Raw genomic sequence first — 16,248 nt, 5'->3', positions numbered from 1 at the left:
TTCCAATTCTTTTGGGTGAAAATTGAAAATAAAATAAAAAGCAACAACAATTAAATCATAGTGTAGAAAGGAAATCAAACTTCCACCATTCAACATTTCCATCATCTCTCTTTCTCTACTCTTTCAGACAAATTCCAGGCAAAAGGTTAGAGAGTATATTTAAACAGATTTAACCCCAAGGATGAAATAAGCAAGAAACATTTTTTGAAATTAACAAAAGTCGCCAGTCTTCTCAAATAGAGGAAATCTCTTCAGGATGACAATGACTTCCCTTTCCCAGTAGAGGCTCTTTATTATGAATTTCTTCATAACATTGTGACAGCCATGGACTTATCATGTCTTAGAAACAAAGCATCAGTCCATGGAATATCATCATACTGTCTTGTTCCCCACCCTCCCAAAATCAAAACAGGTTTCAGCAGAAAAACTTGTGGTTACATATTTTGGTATGCAGGTGGTATTCATATGATTTCTTTGAATTTGGCATCCTATCAACCCAGAGTGTTATACTGCAGCGCTCAAAGTTTTCACACAATTAAGCAGAATTTGAAAGTACAACAAAGGAAACATTACTACAACATGATATTAGATCTTACACCTCATGAACCATCTGTTATGTAGATGTGGATTGTGATGATTTCACCAATTTATCCCATCCATCACAGTCCATATTTGGGGCCATGCCACTTTAACCTTTTCTCTGAATTGAAAGAATACCATTATGGGCATCTGTTATGGGCATCTATTCAATCTGTTTGATTGAAATGAAAGCTGGAAAGGACTCTCAAAGATCTGCTTGAAGAAAGGTAGGGTTCTTTTGTGACAGCTTTAAGAAACTTATCCTTTGTTGATATTAGTACTGCCTATGATGAATGGGATTGATACACACACACACACATATTTAAACTAAAATTATGAAGATGGATACCTTACTTTTTGTTAAAGCTGTCTTTTTGTTACAGGATTAGTGCTCTCTTGTTCAGATTTAGCTTAACTGTGTTGAAACAAACTTTTATCTGCTGTCTAATAGGATTGAAACAAACTTTTATCTGCTGTCTAATAGGATTGAAAAAAAAGTGGGATTTGGGTCATCCAGAAGGATGGCAGACGGCCATCCATGGACTTCTGCCGTCTGGACAATCACTACAATAAAAAGCCACAAAGGCTGCAATCCAAAACACTGTAAAAAAGAAATCCAGTAGTACTTTTTTGTGGAAAGTGATTCTTTTATGAAGGCTTTAAAAAGTGTCCATTAAGGAAGCATGTAATGATATTTTGTTTTTTAAACATACTATAAAAAGATCTATTAAAATATTACAGTTTCTTAACTTCTCCTTTGTTATATTCTTATATACAATATTTATAAACATTTAAAATGTTCAGGTATTTTTAATACAGTACTGACACTCCCTAGCCTAGCTGTATTGCTAACTGGCTGAGTATCTCATCAGCTACACATATTTATGTTTGATGTTTCTATTGTTTTTATTGTTTTAAAATGTTTTTTGTATTTTGATTGTAATATTTTTTTAACTGTAAGCTGCTCAGAATTATTGAGATGAAAATGAATGAATGAAATGAATGAATGGCTCTCCAGAGTTTTAGCAAAGAATTTGTTGAATATCTCTGCTGTTAAAAGCAAATATTTTAGCAAATTGTTATTTATAGGTAGTTCTCAAATTACAACAAAAATTGGAGCTGGAACTTTCATTGTTAAGTAATGTGATCATTAAGAGTTGTATCCCATTTTACAACCTTTTTTTGCCATGGTTAAGAAAATCATGTGGTCATTAAACAAGTCTGGCCAGTCACTCTCTCAGCCCAACGCATCTCACAGGGTTATTGTGGAAAAAATAGGAGGCTGAAGGATTAGGTATGTTCACCAGTTTTTCTATATATCTTGTGCATATATGTGTGGTGTGTAATAAGGCATAAGTAGCAACTGAATCAGAATAAACGTCTTCAGTTTGTACCCATATCAGATGAATGTACTTAACAAGTGCAGATGGAACATTCGCTGAGAATTCTGGAAATTTAATGCATGTTATTTGGAGAATGAGGGAAACGGCAGTACAAAAGAGTACAACCAGTTTTATTTAGTACAAGGCTTAGAGACAGATTAGTTGATTTAATATGAAATACTAAGCTCTTGTAGATTAAAGGACTGATATGTACCATCATCTTACATCTCCCCCTTCCCCTGCATTTGCACAGTATAGACAACTAGTTTTCACAATACATGAGCCCAGTCACCAGAATATTAGTTTTAGCTTTATATGCTTGAGGATGGAAGCGTATGATTTTGGATCAAACACAAGGCAAAAACTGTGTATCCAATATATATAGCTTTTAGCCATCAATTGTATAGACATTTTTTAAATTGAAAAAAGACATACATATGATTGAATCAGGATCTTGCTCCTTAAGAAATTACTGGATCTAGCATTTCTGTTCTCATTTGACAAATAGCAATTAAATATCACTATCTTAAAATTCTTCCTTTGCATATCATGTATATCCTGCCTTTATAGTATTTTGTACCAGATTGTGCTGTACATAATCTTCCCCCTATTTTCCCATCAATCCTGTGAGGTGTGTGAGGCTGAAAGAGTATGGCCATAATCATTACTTCTATGCTTAAGGGAGCTTAATTTTCCAATTCAGCACCTTAATTATAAAATTACACAAGTCACACACACACACATATGAAAAAGTGTTTTTGATTGTGCATGGTACACATTTTTTGCAGATGTTGTGGAAATCCAGCTCATGTGATAAATGTACAGTGTTGTACAACTCAAAATTGGATTCAGAAAACAATTGTTACATAAACACAGGTCAGAATGTTGTGAGACTCAGTATGTGTTTTTAACACATGGGAAATAATTTCAAAACACTGAGATTAAGATCAGCAAAATCTCTTAAGAGCCGAAGTGTGTTTGCGACAGCAGGCAGAAGCCGATAAGGCCAGCGGGACTTGACTGCCTTAGACCTACCTAAAAAAAAAAAAGAGAGAGATCTTACAAACTGTTGAAGATGAGAATTTTTTTAATTGTTTTCTATTTTTTTCTTTCTATTTTCTTCTTTCTTTCATTTGTGTGTATGTTGTTGGTTTGTTTTAATTGTAAAATCAATAAAATTTATTTATATAAAAAAAGAGATTTTGGCTATTTCGCAGTAAAGCAGCACAAGAAAACTTGAGCAGATATTCGGTTTGATGCCGTGCCGGGCGCATCGAGAAGACATTCGCCACAGCGCTCTATGGCTGTGAGAAAATGCACCCTCAGATTCCTGAATCAACCAAGGCCGGCGCCATCAGGCCTTCAGCCCATACTCGACTCAGCAACTTCCCTCCTCCTCACCACCCCCACACATCACGTGGGCTCCCATGATCCTCTCCATCCCTCCCTCGGCGCTCGGCTTCCTTCGCCTTGCCGCCCAGAGCGTGCGGAGCAAGCTGGAGTTCCGCATTCGGCAGGTTCAGCCTGATTTAGGCGAGGGGCGCGGAACGGAGCGGGAGCAGCTGGGTTGAACCGAGGGGCCCTTGAGGGCGCGGCATCTAGCAGAGCGGCGGGGCCGGGGCCGGGCTGGGCTCGCTGGCGGGCGACGGGGGCCCAAGCCTGGCGAAAGAGGAGGCCGAGCGGCCTGTGGGCTGCCTGTGGGCTGGGCGGCTCGACAGGGCCGCGGCGGCCTCACTCCCCTTCGCCCAGGGCTAGGATGCGCCTGCTCGTCCCCGGGCACCGGCAGGCAGCTCCCGGCCCGGCCCGCGATTGAGATACCCCGAACGGCGGCGAGTAAGTACCTTCCCTCGGGGCGGCCGTGAGAGGGTAGGGTCGGACGGGACAGGCCGCTGGGGACGCGATTTAGACCTGACTGATAGGTCAGTGACCGCCATATCTCTCGGCGACCGCTGAGGCCTGCTAGGAAAGACGACGAGCGAAAATCCTTGCCAGAAGTGAGTAAATTGTGATCGGTCGGAAGACCCCCGTGGCAGAGTTATCGTCGATAGACGATCTTGTTGTTTTTGTTTTATTCCCCTTAATATGGTGTGATCTGCCTTGTTTTTCCAGTTCCCAGCGACTTCTACACCTGAATAAAGATACTGGTTTTTTCCATTCTTCAAACTTGTTTGTCCCCTCCTGCTTAAATCGCTTGAGCGGATTCCTCAACTCTTGCGTGTAAATTGAGGCAAACGTTTCCGAGAACGTTCTCCTGCTGTGCGCATTAGGCAATTTTTGTTGAGCTGAAATTCAGTTGAAGTTTAACAAAAACTATACTGAATTAACAATTAGCGGGAGTGCTTCTCGCAGAGAACTGCCACCTATTTTCCCAGGAAATAAACATTTAAACACACACATACACACAGGAAAAATCAATTTGTTTTTCTCCTAGAACAATAACGTTAGAATACAGGTAGTTCTCATTTAGTGATCGTTCAAAATTACAAAGTCACTGAAAAAAGTGACTTATGACCATTTTTCACACTTAACCTTTGTAGCATCCCCATGATCATGTGATCAAAATACAGATGCTTGGCAACTGGTTGATATTTATGGCAGTTGCTGTGTCCCAAGGTCAGGTGATCACCTTTTGCAACCTTTTGACAAGCAAAAATCAGTGGGTAAGCCAGATTCACTTAACAACCATGTTACCAACTTAGCAACTGCAACATTCACTTAACTGTGGTAAGAAAGGTCGTAAAATGGGGCAAAATTCACTTAACAAATGTCTCAACAGAAGTTTTGGGCTCAATTGTGGTCGTCAGTTGAAGGCTACCTGTAGTTGCTTGATTTCTCAGTGGTCTTATAGCAAACTATATGAGGTATCTTTGTATGCCTTGTGGCATGCTATTGTTGCAATTATGGTCTTCCTTCAGTTTCCTATAGTGATTATACCTAGAGCCAAAATAAGTTCTTAGTAGAAGTTCCAGATAGTACTTAAAAATGCTCTTTTAGAGTAAGAAGTAGCTAGAGGTTTTAGATTTAGTCCTGTGAATTATAAGTAATTCATCTTGAGGCATTCCTCAGTTAATTTGATACGAAAATAGTCATGATTTGAAAGTTTTCACATAAGTTGCTAGGATTAAGTTACTACATATGAATGGCTGTGTTTATGTAAGATGCTAAGCTAAAATGTGGTTGGCTAGTTATTGCTTGTGCATTGTTTGAACATTGTGGTTATGGTACAGAACGTATGATCTCAAGCAGTTGAGATAATTCAGTCAACTGGATGAGACATAGCTCATTGCACATAGGTGATATGAGTCTAAAAATGCTGATTTTTTTTCATTAGTAAAATATATGTGGTATAGAACTTAAGTTATTGGGGATGACACTGAAGAGACATATTTTCAAGTCCACCTTCAACCATTAGGTGACTTGTCAAAAAAATGGAGGAAATACTATGTTTACTTGCATGAGTACCTGAATGGATATACATTTAATGAATATAATGGATATACATTTAATGAAGGGATATACATTTAACAAATAAATAAAATGTTCTGTAGTAGACCTTTTTTGAAGATAAGCAAGATATAAATGTATTAATATGTAGTTCAAACTTAATTTCAAAGGCATAATGAGTTTAATGGAGGATATTATATGTATGTATATGTACATATGTATATAATATAGTGTGCCATAATGCTACGGTACTAGCAATTTGGTAGATATGTTTGTGGAACATAAGGCTTAAATCCCCTTTTAAAATTGCCATAATTTACAGGCATTCTGGTATAATGAAGTACCTTCTACAAGTTAATGTACATTACATACAAATGATATTTTTCTTTTCGACAAGATTTTCCTAATCATTTAGCACCACTGAACAAACCTGCTCCCTGTTCACTGGCTTTTCCTTATTCATTTGTTTACTTATGAAGAGAATTGCTCTAAGGAACCAACATTTTATCTAGTCCAGTCTAATACTCACTGGTAGAATGTGTTGATAGAATAATTGATTAAACAGTTTAAAAATTAACCATGATGCAACACTGACTGAAAACTATCTAGGTCTTTGTAACCCAAAATGGTGACACTTCCTCCTGCTGAAATCACACCTTTGATATAGTTCTTTAGAATTAAAATCATGCTGTGATTTTCCATGTTTTAAACTATTGAAGAAGTGATAGTAAGTAGCAGCAAAACAGTGTTTTATCCTGGTAATAGTTTGCATTTAGACCAATTTTATAACACATAATTGATGCTGATGTGGCATTAGATGTAGTTTATATGCAAGATGGAGAGGGTTTTAAGACAGTTTCCTGGATACTGATGAAAGTATTCTGCTGAAACATGCATCATGGTTGGTCTTCAAAACTTGATACAGTGCATTTAGTATAGCAGTTTTCCTTGGGCAGATATTGCTTGGGAATAAAAACTCAAGATTTATTTCTTGGAGCCAGATTTGATTTTCTTGCTACTGTTTTTTTAATTCATTGAGCTAATATGCTATAAAGTTGAAATAAACCTTTGAAATGGATGGTAGCTTTTCAAAATACTGGGTTCTCTGCCAATATTCTAGAAAAATATGTATAAGGTGCTGCTGCTTTTGCTTTGCATGAGAGGTGCTAGCACTGGTAACTGGCATCTGATTATTGCTGGGTAAATAAAGGGTAGTCAACTCAGTATAGGATAATTTATATTGTATTATATACAAGAAGCACACATTTATATTCATTATTAAAAGCCAGTAGTTATGGGGGAGAGATTCAAACTTTGCAGTAGTTTGAACAAATAGATTAATAGCTAAGCTCCTAAAAGTCCAAAAATATTTATATTGTCAGAATTGGAATATAGTTTACTTGGCAAAACACTAGTCTTAAAGTTTAAGCCTCTGTTAGACCTGATATTGATAGAGTGAGAAAAAAAAGTTAACATTTTGCAGGAGTATTATTAGAATACCTAATAAAATTGGATTACTAACATGTAGGAAGTTGACTCTTCCTTTGCCCTAGAGTTGGTGATGTTTTCTTGAAACAATGTATTCATTGTTATAGTTAGTAGTCAAAATAGGATTCTAGTATTTAAAAATACTGGAAGTTATTAAGGGATATTTTATTTTTATGTTAGGGCATTTCACGAGCAAAATTAATGCAATCTGGACATGACTCAAATTTGAAACTGCATTTGAGATAGTTGATATGAGTTAAATGCATATTTTTTCAGAACTATCTTGTAATACAGATAGCCCTCGAGTTACAACAGTTCGTTTAGTGACCATTCAAAGTTACAAGCACTGAAGAAAGTGACTTATGACCATTTTTCACACCTGCGATCTTGCAGCATGTCTATGGTCACATGATCAAAATTGGCAAGCAACCCATATTTATGATGGTTGTAGTGTCCTAGTGTCATGTGATCATCTTTTGTGAATTTCTGACAAGCAAAATCAATGACAAGCATAACCAGATTCACTTAACAACACTTAACCATGTTACTAACTTAACAACTGCAGTGATCCACTTAACTATGGCAAGAAAGGTCATAAAATGGGGTAAAACTCAGTTAACAAATGTCTTGCTTAGCCACAGTAAGTTTGGGCCCAATTGTGATCATAAGTTGAGGACTACTTGTAGCTATTTTTTCTTCCATTTTTTTTTACTGAGCATACTTCTACTGGTCTGAATGGATGGCATAAGGAACCATAGGCAGCATTTTAAAGAGTTTAATCACATTGCTGGGAGATGAGATAAAAAAAAATGTGTTAACGGTACAGGTAGCATAAATAGCATTGTGAGTGAATGTCTTTGTTTAAATAGGAAAGTTAGTTGCAGAATGAGATTTCATTAACATTGCAAATAAAAATGTTGCAATTTATGAATTGAATATGGAGTATTTGTACAAATATCTTACATAATGCCTGGATTATATAGTTGTAGACGTGTATATCTTCAAAATTGAAAAAAAGTTCATAAGTTTTATTTTTAATTTTTTTTTGGGTAGCTCTTGAATAATCTTGTGTTATATAGTTGTCTTTATCCTGGGAAAAATCAAATAATTAAAAATAATTTTTAACTATTAAAGGTTAATTTAAAGGCCCAATTGAACACTAATATAATATAAATATTAAATAAAATGAAGTTTTAGTATCCTAAGATGGGGTCCCCACCCACTACTGGGTGGTGGCCGATTTTGAATTGGGCCGCATGAGTGTCTGACCAGAGTATGCACATTCGCGTGCGCAGCTCAGCTTAGGTTGGTCATTCAGTTAATATAACCAAGATAACCTTTGTACCTATTTGGTGTACTGTTTAAAAACATCTGGCTAGAAAGTTTAGACTCTTGAGTTGTAGTTCTACCCTAGGCATAAATTCAGCTATGTGATTGTCTCAGCAAGTTAGGAGAAAGCAGTTGCAAACCCCTTCTGAATAATGCCAACAAAGCAGTGTGGATTTATCCATGTAATCAGGGTCAAGATTGACTTTATTTATTTATTTATCTGTCTATTTATTAGATTTGTTTGCCTCCCATCACACATAACCACAAACGCACAACTTTAATTATGTGAAAAGTAGAATTTTGTGCCTAAATTATAGTAAAACTATGGATAGATTTATAGATCACCTTCTTTCACTGTACCACTGTAATATTGACTTGGACTTTTCTAACCTTCCAAAGAAGGTGGATGAATATCCATTCAACTGGAATTTCCCTTCTCCATAGAGTGATCTATTGCAACTAGTTGCTCTGTTGGAATAATTCCAGAATAATAATTACAGTTTCTTTTCCTGCTATTGCTTCTAAGCAGGTTTTATAAGATATATACCTAGAGAAATGGGATAAAATTGTAATTGTTAATAGCAAATTTTGGGGGAATGAATGATGAGTTAGCTGTTCTTATTTGGTGGTAAAAGATTTGTGATTTCTATTCCTGCCAATATGACGTATAGTTCTTTGTTTCCTCTAGGTATGGCCTCACAGCTGCAGGTGTTTTCACCTCCATCAGTATCTTCGAGTGCCTTTTGCAGTGCCAAGAAACTGAAAGTGGAGCCCTCTAGCTGGGATGTTTCAGGACAAAGTAACAGTGACGAGTATTACAGTCACAGCAAAAATCTCTCTGGTGCTCAAGGGCCAGCAAGCTCTTCTCACCAGGTAGCAAACTTCAGTATCCCTGCTTATGATCAGAACCTCCTCCTCCCTGCTCCTTCAGTTGAGCACATTGTGGTTACAGCAGCAGACAGTACAGGCAGTGGCGGAACAACATCCTTTCAAAACAGCCAAGCCCTAACACACAGGGCTAACATTGCTTTACTGGAACCATATCAAAAATGTGGTTTAAAAAGGAAAAGTGAAGAAGTTGACAGCAACGGTAGCGTGCAGATAATTGAGGAACATCCACCTCTCATGCTGCAAAACAGACCTGCGGTGGGTGCTGCGGCCACTACCACCACTGTAACAACCAAAAGCAGTAGTTCCAGTGGTGAAGGTGATTACCAGCTAGTCCAGCATGAAATCCTTTGTTCTATGACAAATAGCTATGAAGTCTTGGAGTTCTTGGGACGAGGAACTTTTGGACAGGTGGCAAAATGCTGGAAGCGCAGTACAAAAGAAATAGTTGCCATCAAAATTTTGAAAAATCACCCTTCTTATGCCAGGCAAGGTCAAATTGAAGTGAGCATCCTCTCTCGACTGAGTAGTGAGAATGCTGATGAATATAACTTTGTCCGTTCATATGAGTGTTTTCAACACAAAAACCATACATGCCTGGTGTTTGAGATGCTGGAGCAAAATTTGTATGACTTCTTAAAACAAAATAAGTTTAGCCCTCTGCCTCTGAAATACATTCGACCAATATTACAACAAGTGGCTACTGCTTTGATGAAACTGAAAAGCTTAGGTCTAATACATGCTGACCTAAAGCCTGAAAACATCATGTTGGTGGATCCTGTGCGCCAGCCATATAGAGTCAAAGTCATAGACTTTGGCTCTGCTAGTCATGTCTCAAAAGCTGTGTGCTCCACTTATTTACAGTCACGATATTATAGGTAAGTATCCATTTTCTATGTTCAGTAATGCCTTTTGTATCACAAATCTTGAAGCAATAGAAAAGTTTAAATATAAATAGATATAATTCAACTCACTGGATTAAAGTGTGAACTGAGTTTTATTTAATGAAATGTTTCTATATCATAACACACCATTTAGAAGTTAATTTGACTGATTGCATGCCCACTGTGTCAAAAGAAGAAGAAAAATTAACCTAAGTAATCCATTCCAGATATACCTAAAGTTACAGGAATTTCCTTCAGGTTCCTATTTGGTGTTCTGTCACTTCTTTGTTATGGTTTGAGATGGTTTGAGGAACCTGAAGGATGTTTTTCCCATAACATAAGCTCTCCAGAGAAAGATCATTCTTTCATTCCTTCACTGGGCTAAATTTGATTATATGAGCCAGACAGTTTAGTTTAGTTTAATTTAGTTTAGCTTAGCTTAGCTTAGTTTACTTTATTGTCATTGCACTCGTACAACGAAATCAAACACCATCTTCAGTGCACATCATGACCATGAACAATAAACACAAACACACATCCTTCACACTTCACACATTGAACCAGAAACCCCCAACACCACACCAACACTACACTATACAGCAGAATTCAAAAGAGCTACTGCCCTGGGAATAGAGGCTGTTTTTCAGCCTATGTGTCCTTGTTTTTATTATTCTGTACCATCTGCCAGATGGTAATAGTTCAAAAAAGGGTTCCCAGGATGAGATGGATCTTTAAGAATGTTTTGAACTTTCTTAAGGCAGCGGGAGCTATAAAGCTCTTCCAAAGAGGGGAGAGGGCAACCAATGATCTTCTGGGCAATGACATTAACCCTCTGGAGTGCTTTCCTATCTGCCACTGTGCAATTGGCAAACCATACAGAGGTGCAGTATGTTAAAATGCTTTCTATGGTGCAGTGGTAGAAGGTCACCAGCAGTTTTTCATTCAGTTGTTGTTTTCTGAGAAGTCTCAGGTAGTATAAACTCTGCTGGGCCCTTTTGACCAGGGCTGCAATGTGGGCACCCCAGGTCAGGTCCTCTTTTAGGGTAACACCCAGAAACTTAAAACTGGTCACTTGCTCCATTTGGTCTCCATTGATAAGCAAGGGCTGGATGTCTGATCTGTTCCTTCTATAATCCACTATAAGCTCCTTGGTCTTATTGGTGTTGAGGACCAAGTTATTGTCTCCACACCACAAAAGCAACCAGTCCACCTCATCTCGGTAGGCAGACTCATCCCCCACGAAGATAAGTCCCACCACTCATCAGACAGATGAGCTTATCTTTGCTAGTGCAGTGTCAGTAGCCTCTTCATTTCAGTGCCAAGTTTAAACTTGCATTTTGTTTCATCTTTCAGTTCAGCAACATGTAAAACTTATTGACAGAGGCATTTTAACTTGTTCTACTAGATTATTTACTGTAGATCTGCATTTTAAATTATGGTAATTGTAATAATAGTAATTTTATATCTGCTGTTGTGTTGTGTTTTGGTTTCCATGTCATCTGATGGCAAAAGTGGTGATTAAAAAGAAAGCTAGTTTTCTTGAACCCTGAATTTATGTATTAGCTTTAGAAATCGTAGTTTAATTGAATCTTAACACTATCTGGTATTTTAGATTACAACTGCCATCATCTAGTACAGCATGCAAGCTGGGAATTATGATAGTTACAATATTATTCTATGCTATTGTCAGCATTCCTCCTTATTATATTTCAAGGCAAGTAGTCATTTCAGGCCTTATCCAAAGATGCAGTTATCCTTTCCAACCTAATAATAGGAAATCGTCCATACACAATATAAACTAAAAGATATCTTATCAAATCATGCTCTCCCTTCAACTATGGGTGCTAGTCTCAAATATTTTGGGTTAGTGAGCATATTATTAATGTTTTCACAAAATGTCCCTGTGTCTGTTTAGCCAATTACAAAACAAAACAAATGAGGGAGAAACCTGGCAATACTTTCTGCAGATGCCTCAAAGACTATATGCCTCAAAGACTATATTATGGCTAAAAAGTTGGGGAATTTCTAAACAAATCATTGGATTCCAGGCATTTTTTTTTTTTTTTTTAAAAAGAGTTTGAGAATCCTAAGTCTAGGTCAGAGGTGTCAAACTCAAGGCCTGCGGGCAGGATCTGGCCTGCGGGATGCTTAAATCTGGTCTGTGGGGCCAGCCTGGAAATAACAAAGGACTGTCCCGCAGTGCTTCTGGCAGCCAAAACTTGGCATGGGGGAGGGGTGTGTGCTTGTCAGACTGGATGGCCTCCTGCAGTATTCTGCTGGCCAAAATGGGGTGTGGTAGAGATGTGTGAACCCCTCGCGTCCTGTTTTCAGCCTGGATGGCCTCCAGCACTCTGCCGTCCAAAATGGAACATGGGGGGGGGGGGGCTCTCATGGTGCCCTGTTTTGGCTGGCAAAGTGCTGCAGCAGACATCTGTCCCGTCTCCCATCTCGCCCCCACCCCATCCAGCCCGCCCACAGAGGAAAACTACAATGCTGATCTGGCCCTTGAAGAAATCCAGTTTGACACCCCTGCTCTAGACACAGTTAATCCTAGAAACTGAAACCTTGATTTATGTTTATTACTGTTATTACTACAATTACTGTTGCTAAAGTTGGGTAGGATTGATAATCTTAGAAGAGATTGTGGTCGTAATCTATACATAAATTAAAATATTCATTTTTGTTCTAATTCTTGTAATATTTGAGGTTGTCCCTGGAATTGCCTTTTTAATTAAGGAAAATGTTTCCAGTTATAGTAGAATATTGTAGAGCCATAGTTCTAATTTAAATCTTAGTTTAGACCAGCTCCTTTCCCCCCCTCTGCCATTTATTGTTGGTAGGGTTGACATCTTTTCCCCAAACCTATTTCCTTGTCTATGGATGCAAGAAATGAGGATGTGGCCAAAAAGCAACGGGAGGTGTGCCCTGCATGTGTGCTTACTTCTCTGGCCAAATTATAAATCTGTCAATCCTAGAACAGTAAAAAGTGTGTTATATTTTTCTAATACATTGGAGAACACAATATGAAAGAGCGGTGAAGCGCTAGTAGAGCTGTTTCCTATTTATAACTACAGCTTCATAAACTGAGAAACAGCTGTTCTAAGAAAGAGCAACTATGCAAGTATTAAGTCTATTGGATAAAAAAAATTCCAGTATTAGTATTAGACCAACATACGTAACTGTTTGAAATGTGATTTTTGTTCCCACAAGTATCTAATGCTTATATTTCGGTGTGTTATTGTAAAGCATGACACAGTTGAAAGTTGTTGGTAAAGTGTTTTGTTAAAAAAAATAGAATATAGTAGTGGCTCCCTCTGGAGCATCATTCCCCCAGAGATTAGATTGGCCCCCACTCTAATACTCTTCTGGAAGATGCTGAAGCCATGGTTCTGCCAGCTGGCCTGGGGAACCCAGAAAGGGATGGAGTCCATTAAATGGCTTGGTATAAATATGTGTTGTTGCAGGGATGGGGGTGGGTGGGAGGCTATTGTTCTATTTTATTATTTTATTATTTTTATATTTATATGATGTTTTATATTCATGTAAGCTGCCTTAAATCACCATGGGTGAGTAGGCAGCAGTATACATTTTCTAAAATAAATAAAATATGTTCAAAAGAGGATAGGTTCTAATTTGCTAAACTTCTTTTCTAGACACAATATATAACAAACGTCTGTAAATATTAGAAAAAACCCCCACTTCTGTTGAAAAATATAGATATGATGTTTGTGCACATCTCTTAAGGACAGGAAATTACTCATACTAAATCTATTCTGTCACTAATACAGGTAGTCCTCGACTTACAACAGTTCGTTTAGTGACTGTTCAAAGTTACAGCATCACTGAAAAAGGTGACTTACGAGTGTTTTTCACACAACCGTTGTAGCATCCCCATGATCACATGATTTACATTCGAATGCTTGACAACTGACTCACATTTATGACAGTTGCGTGTCCAGGAGTTATGTAATTGCCTTTTGTGACCTTCCAATGAGCAAAGTCAATGGGGAAACCAGATTCACTTAACAACCATGTTATTAATTTAACAGCTGCAGCGATTCACTTAACAACTGTGGAAAGAAAAGTCATAAAATGGGACAAAACTCACTTAATAAATTTCTCACTTAACAACATAAATGTTGGGCTCAATTGTGGTTGTAAGTTGAGGACTACCAGTAGCTCTGCTCTTAAACTTCTTAAAGAAGAAATTTGCCTTGATTTGCTCTAGACTTATTTCAGATTTACATAATGCTAAGAATAGACATTGTACCAAAACTAACAAAAACAACAAGATCTCTTCACATTTCTAGGGTTTTTAAATATTTCATGAGTCTCAAGTTAATATATTTGACTCCAGCTTTCAGTTGTATGAATACAGGGATTCCTTTCATTTTCATAACTGCAAGCTAGAGTTCCTTTCTTTTGTCAGAGTTAGTGGGATCCAATACAGACTCCCTGTTGAAGCAAGATAGGACATATTCTTCATTAATTTCATCTTTCCCACCTTCCTTCACTGGAGTGAAAGAGACACATTGGATGGTTTTGCAGATTTTGTGAGCAGTTTTTAAGTTGACTTGCATGCTGTAGGAAAAATTAAAGCTTGCTTTCATCTTACAAAAACTGAATTCCATTTGATGTGGGTTTATACATTAATTATGGCTTTTTCAATAAGCTATGGCTAAAAATCCTGGTTTAGTAAAATAAGTGAATATTTAAAACAGGAAAGCTGCTTTGTTTTGTATAACTGAACTTTTAAAAATGAGCAGCAACACGTTTCTTATATGTTTGAATGTTTAATATTTAAATAATCCATAGTTAAGATTAGTCATAATGTTCCCACTTTGGACTTCACCAGCACAGTGATAATCAAAAGTGGAATAATTTTTTTCATTATCTTACTTCTGACTTTAGTCAGCTGATTTTCAGCCGGTTTGAGGCCTTTTTCAGCCTCCCCAAGGCTTGAGGAAGGCTTCTTCAGGCTTCTACAAGCTTTGTAGGCTGAAATCTAGCCCCGTTTCATCACTTCCATTTTTTTCGGAAAAACAGGACGTGATTAAATGGGGCTAGATTTCGGCCTACAAAGCTTGTAGAAGCCTGAAGAAGCCTTCCTCAAGCCTTTGGGAGGCTGAAAACAGCCTCAAACTGGCCGAAAATCAGCTGTGAGGCACAGTGCAGGTAAGGGCGGCGGGGGTGGGAGGGATTGTGCACACATGTGTAGGGGGCGTGGGGTGTGTGCATTACCTTCTGGGTGCTGGCACACGAACATGAGCATACAAGCACGGGCACAATTTTTGGCAAAGGAGCCCAAAAAGGTTAGCCACCACTGCTATAGACATTTCTTTTTTAAAAAAATACTTACTGGTTATAGGCTTTGTAAATCCTGTTTATATCAACATTATTTACCCCTCATTTAAGGAACTGGATATAATAAATTGCAGTTAGTTATTTAGACAAGAATGAGAGGAATTCAGCCTTTTCTCCTATAGCTTGAAAGGTCTAATTCAATTGGACTGCTATTTTTTTTTTTTTTTTGGTTAACATTTTGGATTGGGTGCTGTACCATCAAATGTTACTTTCTTTGTATTTTGTTATCATCCTGTGTTTGTAATATGTATTGTTCTGAAACATTTTGCATGATTATTAAATTATAGAGGCAAAAAGAAAGACCAGGGTACACCACTCTTCCTTCAAAGCTGAATCTATTAGGTTTTGTTGCCTCCCCTGCGTACATTGAACAGCCATTCTGTTAAGATATGGCAGAGCTAGGAAGGCCTCCTCTACTAGATATCTGCTTTTTGCCTGGATTAGTCCATGTGAATATATCAGAAACAATGACACAGTATAAAACTATATTCACATGGTACTGTGAAGCACAAAATAGTCAGCTACATTTTAGCCTATGTTAATGTATGTCAGTTTAAATTATGCTAATTGAGAAAAATGTTAAGTTAATCATGGGTGAGCAGTTTACATCAAGAGAACCATTGTATGACTTAGAAAATCTCTGTTCTTCAATTTTTATTTACGCATGCCTGAAAATGAAATGTACTCTTAAAGTTGTAAAATAGATTATGTTTTGCATGTGGAAAATGTTCTAAAATTTTCACCAATGTTTTCCACCTTTGTAAATTTATCGGTTCTCATCACATTTTCTAAACCAATATACTGTACTAAGGTCAGCAGGAGGGATAGTCCTCTTACCATTATCCAAGCCGGTTGTGACAGGTTACAGCTTCTGGTTCACTAGCATTTGA

At 37.6% G+C, this 16,248-nt stretch overlaps 1 protein-coding gene across 4 annotated transcripts in view; it reads left to right on the top strand.

The window, feature by feature from the left end:
* The first annotated feature begins 3,467 nt into the window (after window positions 1-3,467).
* Window positions 3,468-16,248, top strand: part of HIPK1 (homeodomain interacting protein kinase 1) — a 36,453-nt gene continuing 23,672 nt past the window's right edge. For 2 of the 4 annotated variants that reach the window (XM_087959561.1, XM_026675143.2), the window contains exons 1-2: window positions 3,493-3,794; window positions 8,911-9,988. In XM_087959561.1, coding sequence (XP_087815687.1) covers window positions 8,913-9,988 — 1,076 coding nt within the window. In that variant the 5' untranslated portion in view covers window positions 3,493-3,794; window positions 8,911-8,912. Of the gene's footprint in view, window positions 3,795-3,816; window positions 3,956-8,910; window positions 9,989-16,248 lie in introns of those variants that run through there. The other 2 variants (XM_026675139.2, XM_026675142.2) reach the window with 2 other exon arrangements.

The sequence above is a fragment of the Notechis scutatus genome, chromosome 3 (genome assembly GCF_049901735.1).
Source record: "Notechis scutatus isolate UNSWTSFEM ecotype Mainland chromosome 3, rNotScu1.2, whole genome shotgun sequence".
NCBI classification, from domain to species: domain Eukaryota; kingdom Metazoa; phylum Chordata; class Lepidosauria; order Squamata; family Elapidae; genus Notechis; species Notechis scutatus.
Note: the sequence above shows the minus strand (reverse complement) of the source record. Positions and strands in the feature narration are given on the sequence as shown.